The 21,713-nt window shown below is 39.1% G+C and overlaps 1 protein-coding gene across 5 annotated transcripts in view; it reads right to left on the bottom strand.

The window, feature by feature from the left end:
• Positions 1 to 432: 432 nt before the first annotated feature.
• LOC122537419 (protein Skeletor, isoforms B/C) overlaps positions 433 to 21,713 on the bottom strand; it is a 77,213-nt gene continuing 55,932 nt past the window's right edge. For all 5 annotated transcript variants that reach the window (XM_043670558.1, XM_043670557.1, XM_043670554.1 and 2 more), the window contains exons 5-11: positions 11,392 to 11,630; positions 10,358 to 10,538; positions 9,674 to 10,064; positions 8,598 to 8,918; positions 8,202 to 8,325; positions 7,659 to 7,953; positions 433 to 7,272 (exon numbers count right to left, since the gene is read on the bottom strand). In XM_043670558.1, coding sequence (XP_043526493.1) covers positions 7,150 to 7,272; positions 7,659 to 7,953; positions 8,202 to 8,325; positions 8,598 to 8,918; positions 9,674 to 10,064; positions 10,358 to 10,538; positions 11,392 to 11,630 — 1,674 coding nt within the window. In that variant the 3' untranslated portion in view covers positions 433 to 7,149. The remainder of the gene's footprint in view (positions 7,273 to 7,658; positions 7,954 to 8,201; positions 8,326 to 8,597; positions 8,919 to 9,673; positions 10,065 to 10,357; positions 10,539 to 11,391; positions 11,631 to 21,713) is intronic.

The following is a 21,713-nucleotide window of genomic DNA, read 5'->3' as shown; positions in this document are numbered from 1 at the left end:
TGCGGAGAAACTCAGGGACAATGAAGGACATACATTATCCTGAGATATTTTCATTTGAATAATAATCATCATAATTCCACGATTTTTTTTTTCTATAGTTTAGCCACTTCTAAATTTCATACACATCGCCGGTATCCTCGGACACGAATCTGCGTACAATGGATAAATACAAATGTGTTTATTCATATATGGAATTTCAACGGAAACCTTCCCAAAGTATCTATATATCGAACGAAAAGATAAGGATCATGGATAAAGAACGAAGGTGTTCGTGATGCATGATGCACATTGGAATCTCTAAATCTATTTTCACAGGGTGTTTGATACTTTTTTGCTGGCAAGAGCAGTCTTTTCATAACATTTTTTTTTTCGAGAGCATTCTTCTCTCTTCTTCTTCTATGTGGCTTGATGCGTATATTATTTGCTGTCTTATTTTCCTCTTTGTTTTCTGTAAAAAAAAAAAAAACAAAAAAAAAGAAAAGAGAAAAAAAAAAAAAAAAAACAAAAAAAAAGAAAAGAGAAAGAAAGAGACAAATTGACACTATAAATGAACCATCACCTATTCGCATACTACATATAGACTATATGAAGAAAATTAACATTGCACAGAAATGCTTTTCGTTCATAGCTCAATCAGGGAATCAAGTACATTTTCCTGGATTATACGAAGTCGCAATTCTGTGTATCCATTCGCCAACGAATTGAAACTAGAAGGTTGTATGTTATATCACGGAATAATTGACCAAAATATAGACATTTACTCGATGTTTATCCGAATTACTTTCATTTCATATTTTAAAGTTCTTAATACGTAGAATTTCAGAATATGAATCGTTTGGACAGTCATTGAAAAAATTTACTGTATTCAAATTCAATTGTTAGTCTAATAATAATTAAGTGAACACTAAGAAGTCTAGAAGTACAGATTTGATAATATATTATGTTTCGCAAATCTTTGAACTTATTTCAAAAAGCTACAATGCTTTTACTAAATTATTCAAGTTCAATGAACAATGTATGATAATCTTTTGCACAATAATAATTTTCACCACAATCAGGAAAAATAGTCGTTTTACAAAAAGTTGTAAAAAGATAAAAGTGCACGTAAAAATATAAATATAAATCAACGATGCAAATAATTGTAGCTTCGTGAAACAAGTTTTCTGAGCATTTGTATGTCGTTACGATATCTGTTCTCGATTGAAGATACCACGAGTAAGATTTCTTGTCCGAAAACAGATAAAAAGAGAAATAAGAGGAAAAGAAATGACGATACGTGCAACATTATACACATACATGGCTTAAAATGCACTATACTGAAATTGAAAACATCGACATTGAAATTCAAACTCGTATACATCTTTGTATGCAGTTAGTAGGCTTAAACTCTGGACCAGAGCGTTATTATTTTCACGGTGACCATAAACTTCAGACACGTGCGAGTATTTCGGTGTTTGATAAATGCAATCAGTGATCGAAATTAAATTAGACAGTCGTATATAGCCTAATGCTTAAACTATGTTAAATACTTTCATTTTGTTCTTCTTCTTTAATAACGCAAAAGACAATACGCGACGAAATTATTAAAAAAAAAAGAAAAGAGAAACGCTCGATATGTCTTGAAACCCAATGTTCGCACGTGTCTTGTGAAAACACGAGGATCTTGACAATTGAACCGACTTTACAGTAATACGAGTACACGATTAATAGAGTTATTTTGTTGATTAGTCTAGTCTAACACGTAAACGTTGAAAAAAACGGTTGACAATTGTTTTATCATTTCTCGATAATGCTACGTTATTTTTTTTTTATTTTTTGTTTACTCGAGAGCTCGATAAATTCGCCGAAACATTTCGCACACTTTTCAGAATTAGGCTCGTCTTTTTTTTTTTCTTTGTTTCTTCCTCCAGCTCGGATTAAACAGTCGATAGACTCCTTACTTCTTCTTCTTCTCCTTCTTCTTCTTCATCTTCTATTTTGTTTTTGTTTTTTTTTTTTTTTGTATTTTCGTTTCGTTTCGTTTAAACTTTTACGAACTAAGTTATCCTCTACGAGACGTACTAATTACTAATGGGTGCGCGTCAGCATGTTCGAAAACGACTTACCTACGGATACGACTTGGATATGGATCTTATGAAATTTTATTTCTCTCCTTCAACTCTTCGCACTCGTGTCTGGGTTGACTCTACTACTTTCGATCGAATCCAAATGCCCTTATATTTCTCTGTCTCTCGACACGTTCTCCCTTAACGATAAAATATTGCAACATCCCTCCCCTCCCTCCCTCCCTCTCCAACGATGCTCGTCGTTCAAAAAATATAGATCCTTAAAATTTGTTAAACACAACTCAGGACGGTCTATCGGTAATAAATCAATTCATCTTATCGATGCCGCTTTGTACCTTCTTCGTATTGCCCTTGCGAATAAAATCCTGCCTCAATGTTTTTGCCTCTTAAACTCGATACCAGTACACGTCGTTTCTTCCTCTATTTCGTCTCTTCTTTACACGTACAGTACTGTCACGGATTTGTTACTCCAGAGGAAGTAAGCGGAGCGCATTTCCAAGAGTGCAAAGAGCCGAAGCACCGATATTAATACCGTTTCTCCCTTTCTTCCTTCTCTCTCGCTCTCTACACCGTGTTCGTAAGTGTGAAAATATATTCTACGACAAGGAGAATAAGATTCAGAAAGATATCCAGCTTTTAAAAGCCTCCCGGTTTAACCCTACGATATATCGTTGAAACAAGAAGTTCTTCGTCGTTACATGCATATTGACAGTGTTCGAACAATACATCCTTTCGAATAATCGACATCATTAAAATCGCTAGTTCGAGTGTTTTTTTTTTCTTTTTTCTTTTTTTTTCTTTTTTTTTTTTTTGTTCTTTGCTTATCTCTACGGTTCGTCGAATGTTTCCCACTTTCATTTTTTTCCCCATCTCGATTTTTCACGTCGCGTCGCGTCGTTCAGTGGCAGAGTCAAGTCGCAATCTTCATTTTCTCCTTTTGTCGTCTAGCCACTCGATCTTCCGAAATGTTCCTCAGACAGCATTTTGTGGGGAGAAAATCAGAGACGTAAACGCCGATCTCGAGGGACGTTCGTCAAATTTCTACCTTGATTTCCTTAACGTTCGAATTCGAGAGAGAGAGTTCGCTGTTGTCTTCGTCTTCTCTTCTTCTTTTCTGTTTTCTTTTTTTCTTTTTTTTTTTTTTTTTTTCGTCTGGATAAAACACTAATCGAGAACGCTTCAAAACCCTTCGAATCTTATATTAGGGATATGTTCATGAGGATATGTGAGCGGGTATAGTAGAAGAAAAGAACAGATATAACAAATATGCAAAGGCTCGTCGAAACTGTCAGCCAAGAATGGATCAAGCAACGAGGAACGTTCTCACACGCATCCGAATTGAACGCTAATTAATTAAGATGGAATCTCGTTCTATCGATCTCCTGTTTCTTCAGTTCAATTCCTCCAAGTTGATCGATTCTTCGACCTGTCGACTTTCACACGAGAGGATCGGTGTGCGCACGAAAAAGAGAAATTACACACGGTGAAACGCTATTTCGACTACGATACGAGAGACACAGAAAATGTAAACGTGTTTTCACTCTCTACAAAGATAGATCGTTCGACGATTCGAAACTCACGCTTGGGATATCTCGCACGGTGAAATCAGAAGCCGATCAATTGGTCGACAATCAATCAGTAACAATCGGTGACACGATCGTTCACAAAATCTTCGTTTAAATACCTTCGTTTCATTTCTCACAGTTTTCATTTTTAAACTACACGTCGACACAGCGAGAAAACATGGTTTTTCACTTAGTTTCTAAACTATTTGTTCGATTTTCTTAATCGCTAACTAATTTCGAGGGACTGCGTCGCTCGGGCTGCTCCGTGAATATTCTACAGGGGTAAAAGGGTGAAAACGAGTGACAAAGAGAAAAAGAGAGAGAGAGAGAGAGAGAGAAATGGTTACGCGTAGAAAGTGCACACACGCACACACACATATGTATATATAGATACATATACGAAAGACAGAGAGAAAAAGAGAGGAGAGGAGAGACGAGATTGTTAAAAAGAGAAGATCTTTACATTCCTATCTAAAACTTTCGTTCGTTCGTTCTGTACGCTCGTTTAACAGCTAATATAATAGCCTTAAATGCCGGCGGAGAACGTGCGCGCGCTGTTTAACTTCATCTTTTTGTACACTTACACCTCGAATAATTGATCCGTACAGATACATTGTTTGTCCTCTGAACAAGTGGCGTTCGCTGTCCTACGATCGAGCATCTCTTCCGCGCGCCATTCCATCGTACAAATGGCTTTGTATTTATTATTGTCCGATCTTAACAACCGACCAACAACGGTCGATCGTCGAGTGTTTGTACTTGAAAGGAACGATCGTGATTATTGTCCGGGATCTCAAAATTGGGAACGGTAAACCGTATCCGTGGATATTGTCGAATGCCTGGAACGTCCGCGAACGTTTCTCAGAGAATGTGTCGTTCGGATACGTTTTACCATCCCCTTCCATAAAATATAGAACTCTTTGGGGGGTCGCAATCGCAGTTGCGTTATTGTCCGAGTAACTTTGGCGAACGGACGATCGATCCTTGACGGTTAAGCAGCTCGTTTTATTTATTGTCGCGAGAGCTCCGGACGCGGGACAGCAAGTTACGTACATGAATTGTATGTACATACGTCAAAACCGGCGAGTTCATCGAGAAACGATGTTTTTCTTTCTCTCTGTTGCCCGGTTTCGCTCGCGCGAAAATCGCTCGATTCATCGGAGCAGCCCCCTCCTCTGAACTTCCGATCGTCATCGTGTTATTGTCGTTCACAGAGCTTTTTCTTTTTTTTTTTTTTCATATCTGCTTACGCGCTACGATCTGGCTCGTTCTCTCTTCGAACGACTCGCTTCGAAAGAAGTATAAAGACGCGACAACAAGGAGAAACGGATGGCGAAAAGCGGGTGAGACGAGGAAGAAGAGAACGGAAACGGAGGACGAGGATGTGTGTACGTCTATCAGGGGCGTGAAGAAAATTATGCGGGATTGCGGAGTGTGGAGGATCGCCGTCGAGTACTACCGGAAATATTGGGATCCACGGTCCGATCAAGCGGATCCTTCCGCTTCGTCGCTTCTTATGGTCGCTTAATTTTATCTTTACAAACGCGTGTAATACATATCCTTACTTAACACTTGTTGTTTCTTCAACGCATTTCTCACGTGAAAGACGCTTGGACAACGTTGTCCAACATTGCGTACACGTTCGCTCGTTTTTACGAATCACTCGGATGATCTCTTTGGATCGAAAGGAGAGGAGAACGATACAAATTGTGTTGGATTTTTTTCGTCTGATCGTCGGTTGGTAAACTGCAAACGGTACAGATTGGACAACGTTGACAGCTGAAGGACATAAATTTCTGAATTTTCGTTTCGTACGTATGTATGCACGTAGTACCTCATATAATGTATGTACGTTTAATATATATATATATATATTTGTATGTATATATATATATATAATGTTTATGTTAGGTTTATGTATTCATATATAATTAAATACAGGCTGGTCTTCGTGCGTTAAGCAATCGGAATTGCAAAGAATTTTGTTCGCTGCTGGCAATTTTGAGGATACCCCGTTACTTAGAATCTGGATAGTTCTTTCCTTTTTTTTTTTTTTTGTTTATATTCACATTTAAAAAAGAGGGAGAGATATATCCTTTTATTCTGCTACGTTGTTAATCTCTACGTTTCTAGAATGATTATGTATTTTTTTGATTTCTTGGTTGCGTTTCTTCTTCATTTCTTGCGCGTATCGCGCTACCTGTTCGCTGACACGTCATTGCTCGAATAAATTCTCGTCAAATTCTTGTTAAATTATGCCGGTTTGCTTCACTTGCGACGCCTTTGTAAAACGAAATATTAACGTTAATACTTTCTCTTAGAAATTCACAACGTACGATAGGTCGAAGACGCGCAAGAAACCAGCTCCCAAGTACTGCGGGGCATCTCTTGTCCGAGTGGTTCCTAATTCGTGTAATTAGAGAAGTTTATTATCTGTACCCAAGGCACATTTTATACTTTCATTCCGTTTTAGGAAGGTCCACTCTATAGTATGTACATATTATAGCATTGTTACACGTATAGGGGATAGTTTGCAACTGTATCACCCTTAAATTATATAATGTCTTGACGTTACCTTGTACATATTTTCTCGCTTTTATTTATTTATTTTTTTCCCCCCTCTCTTCAGCGATTCCTTCATCGTTCACTACCCTACGTATTATTGTCAAGTCGACAGCATTTATAAATGTATAGTCTTAAATACTACTCGATCTTTAATGTTACATTATATTCGACTATAGCTTTGTGCAAAATTTACATTGTACATATACCACGGATACTTTCCCCGTTCTTTCGTTTATCACCGATATACACGATCGATCCTATCGAATCCGATCGATTCTCCACGACAAATTAGATATACATATATATATATATATATATATATGTAAATCCTTCCCTATCCCTTTTCGATAAACAACACAAGTTTCACGTTATTGTCAGAAATAATCCATCGTTTATACCCCGATCCTGAATTACTTATTATTGTCAGAAATTATTATTCACCCTCCCGTTTTTATTTTTTCTGCCTAAGTAGTCTCTTAAATTCTTAAACGTTAAAAATCACCTCGAATCTCGTTCTCCTCAAGTGCCGTGTTAATATGTGTGTATTGTATGTATACAATATATATATATATTTATATGTATGTATATATATATATATATATAAATATACATATACATATAGCATAATATGAAATATTGAATCTGATAGAGATCTTAAAAATATTCTGCTAATCTTTTACGTTACGATTAAACCTTACGAGCTAAGTACTTTCTTACAACCTTGTATCGTGTTCAGCAGATTTTTAACAATCGCCTCTTCTTTTTTTTTCTTTTTCTTTTTGTTTTTTTTTTTTTGTTTTATCACCATATCGTTATCTACGCGAGCTAACGCTTTGTTGTTGCACGATTTCCCTTTCCTCGTTTTGCCTCGTTTCAGATCTAGTCCTGCGATCTTGCACGTTACGCCCACAATTCCTCGCGTATCTCTCGCTAGACGACATTCAACGGTTAATTCATCTTATGAACGTTAACATACTGATGACGAACGTCGTTGTGACCATCGACAGTAACGGCACCGCCATGTGTGCGCTGTTGACAACGTTTATCTTCCAGCCCAAGTTATTGTGCGTGTAACACTGCGGAAAACAAATTGAACGAATGTTGTATTACTAGATTGCAGATTTTTATCCGTTTAAAGATGCAGATATAGAATGCAAAAATACATCAAATATCCAAAGTGTAATACTTCCAGTACAGCCTCTGGTCGTTGAATTAGAATTTTCAGTAACTGAACAAACTGAAGACTTTGTATGTAGTTTGGTAATAAATTTTCTTAATCGTTCGCAAGTCTACAAAAGTCGTGCTTCGTGTTTCCTTTTATCTCAAGTTCAACCTTTTTATTATTGGTATGACAGAAAAGTATTTTTGCATAAAAAAACCGTAGTTCACGCATCGTCTTCTTACGTTTTAGAATCAATGGCTCACTTTTTTTTCGTGCCAACGAAATATTTTCGAATCGTACCTGGTAGTAAACCAAATCTGGAGTGTCCTCGGCCACGGTCCAAACAAGTTTAGCCGGCTCACCCTTGTCACACTCCAGCCTAAGTGTTTCAAAGAAATTCTCGAAAGTTTCCATATCCTCGCTCATGTCTATCGTCTTGTGAACCCATTCGCAGTAACGACCAGCCGCCGTGGGATAAAAGTATCCGTCCGCGTCGCGGCCCACTCCGGCGAACACCGTTTGTGCCATTTGCTCTTCCTCGGTCTTCTGGCCGAATCCACCCTCTGGACTGTCGGTGATATAAAACGGATGGTACCTGCACGAAGAAAATCCCATTTTCACATACACGTTCCACGAAAGTGAAGCGAAAGCTTCGACATTCGACCGTCGGAGCAAATTTAAAGGGAAGTAATTTGTCAAAATACCGACTCGATAATACGCATTGATTCATCCGTTGAAAATTCTGTGGACATTTCTGTGGTAATTATCGAGCGTGGAATTGGCAGCGAAATGAAGGAAACTGAATGCAAACTGGAGTGTTAATAGTTTGAAATTTCAACTCGCCTGGCTGAATTAGCCTGATCGTTCCCTCCTTCGACTATAAACGTGTACGTCTCTCCTCTCTCCACCGTGATTTCTGGGATCAGCAGGTCGTTGATGTACCAAGCGATTCCCCAAGCAGGTTGTCCTACATTATTATAATCCTCGATTACTACTACGTTTAATCAGCGATATAAAGTTTCGAAGCACTTCATATTTTGGAAATTACAAGTTTCATTTCAATCGTGGATCATTATACTTTCAGAGCATTTAACGTGCTCGAAACTTTCGTGCGGAAGTGCGTATAAAATGCTCTGGAATGGAAAGTTTCTCGAGAATAGCGGACCAAAATCCACGTTTCAAAAATGGTCTCGAGGTTCTTTGAGATAAATTTAGAGTGGACGAGCCTAGAATAGATACCCGTGATACTCGTGTATCCTCTCTTCCCACCGGCGGGTCCGATCCTCGCGCTGAACGTAGTTTCGTTGGTGATTACTGCTGGCGGCCAGGGTTTGATGTCAGACATGTCCGGCAGGTTGTAGAGGGAATTTGTACACTCGTGCACGTTTCTCGACGTAAAATCAATACGAATGTCCTCGGTCGTCTTGTCGAAGCTCTGATGGGCATTGGCTTCTCCTCGGAGATTCAGAGGACCTATCGCCGCGATCACGCTTGTCTCTGTGTTCGGGATCATTCTGTCCTTCACCGGCTCGTTCGTGCTTATAGGTCTCATGTAGGTAACTGAAACATTTACCAAAATCAATTTGCCATCTTTGAAGAGAGTCATATCGTGTGAAATATCCATCAATTTCGGGTTTCCCTTTGTGGAAAACCGAGATATGAAAGTACGAACACGAAGATACGTGTGAATATACACGCTCTTGTTCTAGCCACTGTGTTCGTGCTCATAGGTCTCATGCAGGTAACTAAAAATATTTACTAAAATTGTTGAGTTTACGTTTGTCGTTTTTGAGAAAAAAAAAACATTTCGGTGGTGACAAATTTCATAGGTGTCCACCAATTCAGGTTTCCCTTTATAATATAATTTTAAATTAATTTAGTTTATCAAAGTTTTATAATAAAGGTATATTTTAGTAAAAATTAAAAATTAATAATATTATTAATAGTTTAAAGTGATGAAAATGAATTTTTAGAAAATAAAATTTATTTCGTATATAAGGGTTATATAAGGCTTTTGTATCAGGGTTAATTAATTTATTTTAATAATTTAGTTATCTCAAAAGTAAATGATCTAAATATATATATATATATAATTTTTTGGAAAATAAAAAAACAATATATTTAGAAATTAAATGTTTTTCTAAATTTTTTATATAATATATCTTATATCTTAGAATATTTTTATATTATAAATATATAATATCTAGTTTTTTCTTCTAAATAAATTTAATTTATTTAAAAAACAATTCCCTGCCTGACGCGGTATGAAAGTACGAAGCACGAACGTACGAAAGCGCGTGAAGCCGAATTCTCACCTGTGGTAACGCCGTTCTTTCGTTCACCGTGCACGAGAACGGCGTCGTTCTTCCCTCCGACCCTTTCGTCCGGACACACGCCCTTTCTACCGTCGCACTGCGCGTAATCCGACATGTAGTAGTCCTCCGCGATGAATTTGCCGGTCCTGTTGTTGTATGCAACCACGACCACGTCGCCGCCGATCATCTCGGACTTGCCCTCGCGGCCGGACAAGCCGAACGCAACGTACTGGTCCTCCCTGATCCGGCCGGACACTCTGATCTGTATATCGTCGCCGATCATCTCCCACTGGACTTGCACGCGACCTTCGAGCATCTCCTTGCAGTTGGTCAGCTCGAGCTTCGACAACGGCGGCGTGTCCCTGTCCGGCGGCGGCGGCGTGCTGCTCGTCTGCAAAAAACGATGGCGGTCGTTCGCCCTTCACATTCGGTGGCACACACGTACGCAAAACGTGATGATCGTTTTCTGAGACATGGATGTTGTCTGTTTGATAGACTCTACGTTACTTACAGGATCGTACCACCAAGGCGGCTATCCCGATAAAAATACATTTCGTTAATGAAATGTCAGGCTCAATTCAGAAAGATTTTCGTTAGAAAAAACTCTTTAAACTAAGGCGCATGAGATACTAAAGGAAAATGAGGTTTCGCGAGTACGTTCGCGAGCAATCCGTTTCGAGTTACCGCGATTTTCGTCTGTCCGAGAGCCGGCGGGACGTCCAGGTCCTTCGGGATCATAACGTGGCCGAAATTGTGCTTGTACTGGACACACCAGACCGACAGCCAGTCGATGTCGTGCACGGTCAAGTTCCCGGGCAGGACGATCTCGATGTCCTCTCCTTGGTAACCTCTCAACGGCGTCAAGCTGTAAAGTTCACAATTTCTTTCTTTCTTCCTTTCTCTTACGCCTCGTTTCTCCAACGCGTGAAAAAAAAAGTCCAACCGAATCCTTAACCCCTTGCGCTGGAATGACTTGCCACGCACGTCGAGACTATTTTGTCCCACAATTGCAATATTTTCTCAGTTTTAAGTATATTTAGGTACAACCCAGGCAAAACAAACAGTAAATTTATTACTTTACAATAATTTCTATCCAGTGACATCATACCAACGAGTTCGAAAGAAAAAGAAAGCGACGAATTATTGTATACGGTTCGGTCACTCGTTATGGTCCGCAATCAGTTGCCAATTGGTTAACCTCTTGCACTGGAATGACGTGCTACGCGACTATTTCGTCCCACAATTGGAATATTTTCTCAGTTTTAAGTATATTTAAGTAAAACAAATAATAAATTTATTACTTCTTAATAATTTCTATCCAGTAAGTATACCGACGAGTTCAAGAGAAAAAGAGTGACGAATTACTGTATACGAAAAAGAAAGTGACGAATTACTGTTCGGTCACTCGTTATGGTCCGCAATCAGTTGCCAATTGGTTAACCTCTTGCACTGGAATGACGTGCCACGCGACCATTTCGTCCCACAATTGCAATATTTTCTCAGTTTTAAGTATATTTAAGTAAAACAAATAATAAATTTATTACTTCTTAATAATTTCTATCCAGTGAGTATACCGACGAGTTCAAGAGAAGAAGAGTGACGAATTACTGTATACGAAAAAGAAAGTGACGAATTACTGTTCGGTCACTCGTTATGGTCCACAATCAGTTGCCAGCGCAAGGGGTTCAACTAAAGGGAGGTGAACGTGTAGTGTATACCTCTTTCTTTCGCTCGGTACTTTGATACCGAACGTGTTGGGCTCCGAGCCGTTTCCAACCCAGAAATAGGCGTCTGGACCGGCGCCGTCGTAATGCAGATTCGGAATGTAAATAGTTTTGCAATCTAGGATGGTGACGTTCCCGCTACGGAGGCCGTGCGCAAGCCTCGAGAATTCAGGCAGCTGCCTTGCCTTCGGCACTTTCAGATTCATCGGGATGTAAACGTCCCCGAAGTTCACCTACGGTAAATTAGACAGTGTATATTTCTTGATGATGGCGAGATTACGCCGTGGAGGATTAAAAGTTCAATTATCAACGAAGGTCGATGTATGTAACGTGACAAATTTCTGTGAATCTTTTTTTTTTTTTTTTTTTTTGAAGCAAAAGTTTTTCAAAGTTGTGCTCCTTGGTTGTTTCAATGAGAAATTGAAGGTTTTTAAAGAATTATCGTAACGTGACTTAAATCTTTCTTAATATCTCTTCTCATTGAGATAATTTCTCCCTTTCTTGATTCACGTGAGACGAAATTTCACGAGAAAGTTAAACGAATTGAAGGCTCGATTTCTCTCTTGAAGGTAAAAGATCGAGAGAGAGTGAGAAAGAGAGAGAAATTTCCGGCGTCGAACAGGAACCGTCTCATCAAGCTGTCTTTCAGAGACCGCATATTTACACCCTGCCAGTCGAAAAAGTCGATCTATCATTCTTTACCCCCTGTTGAAGCTGACGTACCGATAGGGTCTGGTTTGGTGGAGGAGGGGGGGGGGAGAGGTCGTTTATATTCTAAGTTCCATCAAACGTCTGAATAAGCGGGACGAGGAAAGGAAAGCGTGGAAGTGGAACGGCGAGGAGGAAGAAGGAAAACGAGAAGGAGAAACGCGCAAATGGTTGAGGTGGAGGTTTTGAAAGGAGAGAAAAGGGATAGAAGGTAAAAAAAAAAAAAAAAAAGAAGAAGAAGGAGAAAGAAAGATCTCGAGCGGGACCTCGTAAAATCCGAGAAACCGGGATTCCACCCCGTATACAGGGTGATCTGCTCGCTTATCCCCGAGGGAACGTTTTATGGGGCGAAAATTCAGAGCTCGTGACGATTTCTCAACTCATTCCGCAAACCTGGACAAATCTATTTCGCGTACGAATACGATTTTATTCCGCTTCCCTCTTTCTCGTCCCTCTTATTCCTCGCTTTTAACCTGTTTCCAGTTGTTCTCGTGCGTCTAACGAGAATTTCTTAAAACTTAATTTATTGTAGTTTCGTTATACAGTCAATGCTGTTCAGTTTCGTTTCCCGTAAATATTTCATTAAAATAGGACGAAGATCATCGATGAGTGAAATTTTCAAATAAAAACAAATGAAACGAAAGTGAAATAAATCTCACAAGTAGTTAACACTAAACTTGAATCGGAGAAATTAAATTCAGCATGAAACGAAGGGAAATTTTTTGATACAATAAAGAACGCGAGACGTTTTTTTAATTTTCATAAAAAAAAATTTGACCATCTTGATGAATTCTAGTATTTGAAAATACACGCGTAAAGAATCGTTTTCACTTCAGTTTCAGTTTCAGTTTCGATCCGAAGCTACTCTATTCTTTTTTCCTGTCTTCCCTTTCAACCATTCAAGAATAACCCCGATAGGATTAAAGATCCTGCACGTGCACGCGTGATTGGCGTGGGCCGATTAACCGATTCTATCGGTCGCTATTTTTCTATTGTCTTTTTCTCCTTTTTTTTTTTCTTTCCCCCCTTTTTTTTTATCGACTCCTCGAAAAGTGTGCCAAGAGTCGAAGATTGAAAAGTCGGTGAATATCTTCGACGTCTTCGATATTCCGCTCAAGGCTACTGTATACGTGGCCTGATTCCGCCCCGTTTCGAGATGTTCTTTGGAACCGACTGTCGCCGACTTTTGTCTACAAAAGGAATCGATATCGCGCGATACCTTGAACTGACGATATGAGTTTTTCCGTATCAGGGTCGTTCGATTCGTTAAATTATTTGCTTTTCCCTTTCGATCAGACTTGCCTGTCGCGGCGTGGAAGAGGAGGGGAGGGAACGTTGCCCCGATTCCGGGGGCCACGAAATCACCAGGAGAACTGCTCTCCTGGCAACTTTGCCTATTTTATTGCCTCGAAAAGGCAAAAGGGAAAACTTTGAAGAATCACTCCTTAGAAACTAGTTCTTCCCGTTGGTTTGCAACCAACGAGGGATCATCAGGAAATATTCTGCATGGAATACTGGCGAGTGATTCTTAAGAAGAAATCAGTCTCGGATCGGGAGTGAACGAGCGTGTCTCTCAGATTGGGCGAATTGTATGGAGATTAATTTTTAATTACAAGATGATCTTTGACAATCGCTAATTTCATGAAAAATATTCCCTGATGTTTCTTTCTCATCCGACTAGATACTTGTCTATACTGCTCACAAGAATTAGAAGATATTAGAAGATATATAAGATACAAGAACATCAGGAAAGCAAATGACAAATCAAAGAAAGTTGTCTTTTTTCAATAAAAAAACCAATCAAATGCTTCTTCTTTTTATCGCTTCATATTCATTTTGCGATATCCCCATCTACTTATCTTTTGATCGTGACAATGTTCATTGAAACGCGTTTTCATTCTTATTTCTCCAATACCGTGCGACTGATATAATAAATATAAATTCTTTCGCTTGACGAATACGATATTGTCACTGAATTGCATATTAAATGCACTAGCAAAGGCCAATCTTGAACGAAAAGTCTTACGGAAAGACTCGCCGATTCGGCGCCTCGAAAACCTGATCCTGCGCGAGGAGCTCGATTAATAATTTCTCCGACGAGGTCGGAAGTTACCAAGCAAGAAAACTTCTTCATTAACCGAACCAGCGCGCCTCAAAGGGGCGGACAGCAGCGAGACGACGCGACATCGCTTTCAGAATTTAATCTCCCATCGATGTATTACTCCTTTCGGCCATTCAACCGGCAAATTAACGTTGACCTTTCTCCGTTTTTTTTTTTTCTTTTTCTTTTTTAACTTCAGCCGTGAGCTGTCAGAAACCCAGACGGCGAACGGAATCAAACATTCGGACGAGCCAATTAGAAACGACGGAACAAATTGGACATTGCGCGAAACTTTTCGCCATCTTTGTCTCCGAAGGTCGTCGGGGAGCGCCCGGGTATTATGTCGACGCCCGGAAAATAGAGTGGCTCGGCTTCTCTCTCTCGAGTCCGCACTTCGTCGTATGCTAATTCCATCGTTAATAATAATGATTATCGGGCAAACCGGGCCCGACGTTTCCCTCGCCGCGAGTGAGGCGGGAGGGAAGGCGGGAGAGCGAGCTTGAAATTTGCACGCGCATTAATCCCATTTCGTTTAAGAGCTCGTCAATCATATCCACCCTCGGGCGAGTGGCTCTGTGCGCTCGCCGTATACGCAGAGACAGTGCGATAGATAGATAGATAGATAGAGAAAGATACTGGATACCAATGAACTAGAACTCGAGCTTAATGGTGTTTTGAGTGGGCGCGATCTGCACAAAATTGGTCCTCGCACGAGTAGCACACGAGTCGAGGGTCCAACCGACAGTTTCCACGCTGCGTCTCCTGGGTGAACGAATTAATCGTCGATTGTACGTTGTTATTACTCGCGGTGTTGCTTAACCTCCTGCGTTGTGCATGGTGTACTACGCACGTCGAGAATTGTTTCTCCCAAATTGCAACATTTTCTCAATTTTAAGTGTATTTAAATGTAACCCAGGCAATAAACAAATGATAAGTTTATTACTTCTTAATCATTTCTATCCAGTGATATCATACCGACGAGTTTGAAAGAAAAAGAAAGCGACGAATTATTGTATACGGTTCGGTCACTCGTTATGGTCCGCAATCAGTTGCCAATTGGTTAACCTCTTGCGCTGGAATGACGTGCCACGCACGTCGAGACTATTTTATTCCAAAATTGCAATATTCTCGCAGTTTTAAGTATATTTAAGTATAACCCAGGCAAAACAAATAGTAAATTTACTTCACAATAATTTCTATCCAGTGATATCATACCGACGATTTCGAAAAAAAAGAAGGCGACGAATTATTGTATACGGTTCGGTCACTCGTTATGGTCCGCAATCAGTTGCCAATTGGTTAACTTCTTGCGCTGGAATGACGTGCCACGCACGTCGAGACTATTTTGTCCCAAAATTGCAATATTTTCTCAGTTTTAAGTATACTTAAGTATAACCCAGGCATAACAAATAGTAAATTTATTACTTCACAATAATTTTTATCCAGTGATATCGTGTCGATGAGTTCAAGAGAAACAGAAAGCGACGAATTATTGTATAACGGTTCGGTCACTCGTTATGGTCCGCGAACCCAGTTGCCAGCGCAAGGGTTAAACAGAGGGAGGGGAAAGGATGGAATTTTGAAAATAATTTGAAATGCCTGGCGAAAGTATTCGAACGTGCAAGAATTCTAGATTTTAGACTCACGTGTTTACAAAATCTACAAAATCAACATCACACGTATTACATTTTTGTGTTTTCACTAATGAAACCATTTTGAAGATGTATAGAGAAGTTGGGAGGTATTTGTTACAAATGTACGTCGAGTATTATAGCAATACTCATTGAAGATGGCCCCGAGCACGGGATGATGAGAAGGAGAATTGCGGATTCAATCCAAAGTTTTCACGGATGAACGAGCGAATTGTCGGTTGATGTAATTCATTCGTATTACTTTCGGAACTGGAACGCCACGGCGTGAAAGTTTAAAATACCTTGGAACTGATTTCACTTTGGTATAATGAAAGTCAACAGTGTATGTTGAGAATTTATGAAACTATCAGCACGATATAAACGATACGGAACGATCAAACTGGACGACACCCACGAGTCGTGATTCGATAATCAACGCGCCTACCCTTGACATTAAACACGGATGATATTCAGACAAAAGACTTTTTCTTTATTTACGATCGCCAACGCGGTTGCACGATCTTCCTCAAGTCCGCGCAAATGTTTTGTACTTCTTCGATCGATTTAATTATTCAATTTCAACTTCGATTTAATTATTCCACAATTTGCCTCGACCTTTTCTTTACGCAGATCCATTTGCGTTCCACACAACCGAATGCATTCACCTTGTCTTCGAACGTTAATTTTTCGCCGGAAGCCATCACGTGATCTCCGAAGGGATCCCATTGTTCCCGCTAGGAGAATCCCTAAGGGCCGGGGAATGTCGAAATTCGTGATATTTCGACATTAATTACCAAACGGATTACGTGACATCTACGGTATCCTCTGCAGCTGGTAATTACCAGCTCTTTGCGAGATTAAGCCGACAATAAGCTTTCGATTTGGAAGTTGCCGAAACTTTCTTTCGCTCTCAGGCAAGAACAAACAATTATATTTTATTGGAACCGTGTCACTGATGACAGTTCCATTGATGACAAGAATTTCCAGCTAATTGAAAACTCGATGAAATCGTTTTCTTCAAATCATTGTTCGAAATATAAGTAAATCGAAATGTAAGACTGATCTCACGTGGAAAGTGGAAATTAAGCCTCTGACAGGTTTGATGGATAATTTCTTTAGAAATTACAGATATTATCACTTCGCACGGGTAACTCTGCTTGTGAATGACAATTTTACTAATTTCCTTTGATCAAGTTTGAAATTTGACAAATAATTTCTTTCAATTGTATAAAAATTTTTTATAACAGATATCAGAGATGCAAACTGAACCCATAATAATAATTTTTGACAAATCTGAAGGTTAACAACTTTATTAGAAAATAAAGTTATTCATAAATAACTTGCAGGTAACTTTGTTAAAAAAAAATATGAACGTTATTACTTGAATCCGTGACCGATTGGAGATATAAAATTTCCAGTAAATTGAATCGAAGGCGGAAAGAAGACACCAGCAGTTTATAAATCGGGCCAGGATGGTCGCGAGGGTCCTCGTCAATCCGATACCTTTGATCTGATCGTTATAGGCCGGTCCAAGTTTCGCTTGGGGGGAGTTACTGCAACCCCTAATAGACTGTTTATCTCGTAAGCCCGGATTTAGATTCGAATCGGGTTCTATTATGCGAGCTATAAGTCTATATATTCGCCACGCACGCACCCGTGAATCTCTTTAAATCTAATATCTTCCACGTGGCAACGACCGGTTTTTTTTTTTTTCTTTTTCGCTTGGCGTTGAACATCAATTATAAAGCTTCAATTATACGTCGCGAGCAGACTACAGATTATACAAAATCGTATTTTTGGGAGTGTCCTTGAATGACTGAAATTTCGGTAGAAAATTATTCTACCTATAAAATACTCTAGAGCGGACTCTTCCTGTATTTGTGAAATTATATTAAAACAGAGATTTAAAGAAAGTTAAAGAACTTTTGAAACGCAAGGATTTTACATCATCAGAATCAAAAAGTTTTCGAAGCTTGAAGCTTTTGAATTTTGAACATCTTTTGAAAATTCGTGAATCGGAAGGATTTGGGAATTTCAAAGTTTGCAGATTCGAAGACATTGAAAATTTTCAAGCCCTGAAAGGAAATTCGAGGATTTGGAAGTTCGACAATTCGGATTATAACAACTACTGGAAAACGAGCTTCCCGGAGGAATTCACCGTGACCGTTTCCCTTACATTATTTCGAGAAAAAAAAAAAAAGAACGTGACCAAGTCGCCGGTCGGTTGATTTGGATTAAGATCCGCATCGTGCCACCCCCATGAACACAATTCACGGGGGTAGTCCCCGTGGACGGGAGCGATACGGCCGATGCTGATATATTCGTTATAGCCGAGGCGGGTGCTCGAACAGTCGATATTCAATCAAATAAATCCCCCTAACAAACTGGAGAGTCAGAGATAGCATCAAGAAACAATTCCGGAGAAAGGGAGGCGTCTCTATGCAATCAAGGGCGAACTTTCGATTCAATGATTCGCTCTTGTAACTGAAAAAAATATCGCGTCCACGTTGCTTTTCAACGTACGCCTCTGCATTCGCTAAAACGTTTCAATTATTTAATCTATTTACGAACAAATTCGTTTATATCAATTTGAAACAACAACCCGAGTCCTGGTAAATAATGAGAATGATCAAAATAAATACTCGTATTGAATTGGATGATGTAGCAAAATTTCTGCCAAATAGTAACATAATAATTGAAAATTTATAAAAATCTGTAAAACGTGTAATACGTGTAAAATGTACAAAGTATCCAAAGTATAGCCTTACAATATTTAATTTCTTTAATCGTGTTATAGAAAAATACAAACTTCTGCTAAAATGATCCAATAATTCTGTTGTAACTGAAAATCTATCGTGCCTACGTTGCTTTTCAACGTACGCCTCTGCATTCGCTAAAACGTTTCAATTATTTAATCTATTTACGAACAAATTCGTTTATATCAATTTGAAACAATAACCCGAGTCCTGGTAAATAATGAGAAAGATCAAAATAAATACTCGTATTGAATTGGATGATGTAGCAAAATTTCTGCCAAATAGTAATATAATAATTGAAAATTTAAAAAATCTGTAAAACGTGTAATACGTGCAAAATGTACAAAGTATCCAAAGTATAGCTTTATTTAATTCCTTTAATCGTGTTATAGAAAAATACAAACTTCTGCTAATATGGAAAATGATCCAAATTGAATTGAATGATGTAGCAAAATTTCTGCCAAATAGTAATATAATAATTGAAAATTTAAAAAATCTGTAAAACGTGTAATACGTGTAAAATGTACAAAGTATCCAAAGTATAACTTTATTTAATTCCTTTAATCGTGTTATAGAAAAATACAAACTTTTGCCAATATGGAAAATGATTCAATAATTCCGTTGTAACTGAAAATCTATCGTGCCTACGTTGCTTTAATTTACGCCTTTGCATTCGCTGAAACGTTTCAATTATTTAATCTATTTAGGAACAAATTCGCTTATATTAATTTGCAACAATAACCCGAATTCTTGCAAATAGAGAACGACTGAAAGATCAAGATAAATGTTCATTAAAACATTCTTGCCGAATAACAGCATAATAATTCAAAATTTCAAAAATCTGTAGTACACGAGAACGTACGAAATATTCAATGCCTTTGCAATATTTAATTTCTTTAATCGTGTTCCTAAAAGTACAAACGCCTGTTAACATGGAACACGACAAAGTGGGCCTAATAAAACTTGACCAAGAGGCAATAAATTAATCCGATCGGAATCTGTATAAGTCCAATACAGCAATCCATAAGTCAACTTTATCCGTTCTATCTTCTCTCTGACGCTCTCGTACATGTTTCGTTCCCGATAACGTCTGACGGCGAGAGGAAGTTAATAATTAGTAATAAAGGAAAGAAAGAAACCGGACGATGATCCATCCATGGATCTAAGAGATTCCAGGCAGGTCATAGCTGTATATTATTTTAGCACCTTATCAGCCCCGTATCGTTCCCGGCCAGGCACGCGTTCCCCCTTTCGCGCTGGCCACCCCCTGTTGCGAGGCGCACGTTCTTACGGAAATTGAGACATCGAGCCTCGTTAGGCTCGATAGCAACGCCCCTTATCCCTGTTCTCCATCAAACGAGAGCAAACGCACATTATGTTGCACTTTACTGCTACCGGGACCAGCGAATCTAGTCTGTCGTGATTATCGTTCAACAGACGATTAAATTGATAACAGCAGGTCGCAACGTTACCTTGGCTAGTCTAGACGAACCTGAAGACGTGGGACGGCAAAGCTTGAAAGTATCTTTATACTTTAAACGTTAAATGGAATTTCGAAGAATTTAATTCGAATGAGATGGATAATTTAACTCCGATCGCGAAAGAATAACTGGCGTGATTTGGACTTTGATACTTTCGTAAGTGAGAGTTGTGCAAGGATGAGAATAATAATTCTTCCATTTAAGAACTTATTTTTAAGAAAAAATTGTGCACGGTTAAGAATTGCCATGTTATTTGATAAATGTTTGAATTTAACTTTGATCATCAGTACAACAATTTATGATTAAATCCTAACAGCTTCGTCTAATGTTTAAAGTTCGACAAAATAGCGAAAAGAAGGTTTATAGAGCAAGTGCTAAGGGAAAACTTCAATCTTCAAGATCATGGTCGATTTAGTCAAAAATTTTTCTGCCTTGACAGACGTTTGAATATTCCAGAATAAAAATATCCTTGCTTTCCTATTCGTTTAGAAGGATCGTTGGCTCTAAAAGGGAGAGCGTAGCATGAAGAAGGACTCGTATCGGACAAGGTCAAGAAGTATCGCGTTTTTACCAGGCTGTCTTCAAATACCGATCCGAGCAATTGGCTGAATCTTGGAAATCGGAGCTGAAAGAGGGCGCCCCGCTTCTATCGAGCAGCGATTCGTTCGATTTAAAGTAGGTGATAAATTAAAAGAAGCTCCCTTCCTCTACGTCTTAGCTGGATTTAATGGAACTTTTTCTCTCTTTTCTTTTTTTTTTTCATCGAAACTTTATACTAACCGGGGATAAGCCGCCGTTAAATACGTTTCACCAGTCTAATTACACGGATTTCTCGCGTCAGTTTGGATTTCTTTCTGGCTGAGTTGTTGCCACATCGTCTGGGGACTGATTCTCGTTTATATACTCGCCGCGATCGCTAGTTATCCCGTAAAACGTCAAGCTAAATTCGATATTTAAGTGCACAGTAAGAGTTAAGAACGAATATACAGCAAAAAATTAGACTCACGAATCTAGCAATTAAACTTTGACTTAAAATTCGCAGCTAAATGGCTGAGTCTGCTCGTAATTTTCAATAATTCTCCAAAGTTTGCTGTCGTACTGTTCCAAATCATACCATCTTGACCAAGATTTGTTACATCTAGTATTCCCTTGAAGCCTTTATACGTGTACCTACATATACTAGAAACGTGACAAACGTTATTATACCACGAATCTCTGCAAAATATTTCGGAACCTCGTTTAACACAATCACTTCTAATTTTCACTGTATTTCTCCGATCTTATCTTCATCGCGAGGCTCGCGTGAATCGGTAGAAAAAAAAAAAAAAAAAATGGACGAGGAACATGTAGCCACAGAGACAACAAACAGTTTACGCGGAACGTGAAACGCACGTTGCGGAGTGATCGTGGAGGAAACGTCAATTATCGTGCGCGACGACAGAGACCGATCTGGGGCAGACCGACGGAACGGTTCTAGGTATCGCTCGCGAAATTTTTCCTTGGAAATTTAATTACACCACCGGCGTGCCTGCCCGGAGGTTATCAGAAAGTGGCGTGTCGCGTGATTTCTGAATAGGGACCGACCAATTGCCAAGGTATACAGCGTCGTGCCGGTCTGGAGCAACATCAGCAGCAGATT

This window comes from Frieseomelitta varia, unplaced genomic scaffold (assembly GCF_011392965.1).
Source record: "Frieseomelitta varia isolate USP_RPSP 00005682 unplaced genomic scaffold, Fvar_1.2 scaffold_909, whole genome shotgun sequence".
Lineage (NCBI taxonomy): Eukaryota > Metazoa > Arthropoda > Insecta > Hymenoptera > Apidae > Frieseomelitta > Frieseomelitta varia.
Note: the sequence above shows the minus strand (reverse complement) of the source record. Positions and strands in the feature narration are given on the sequence as shown.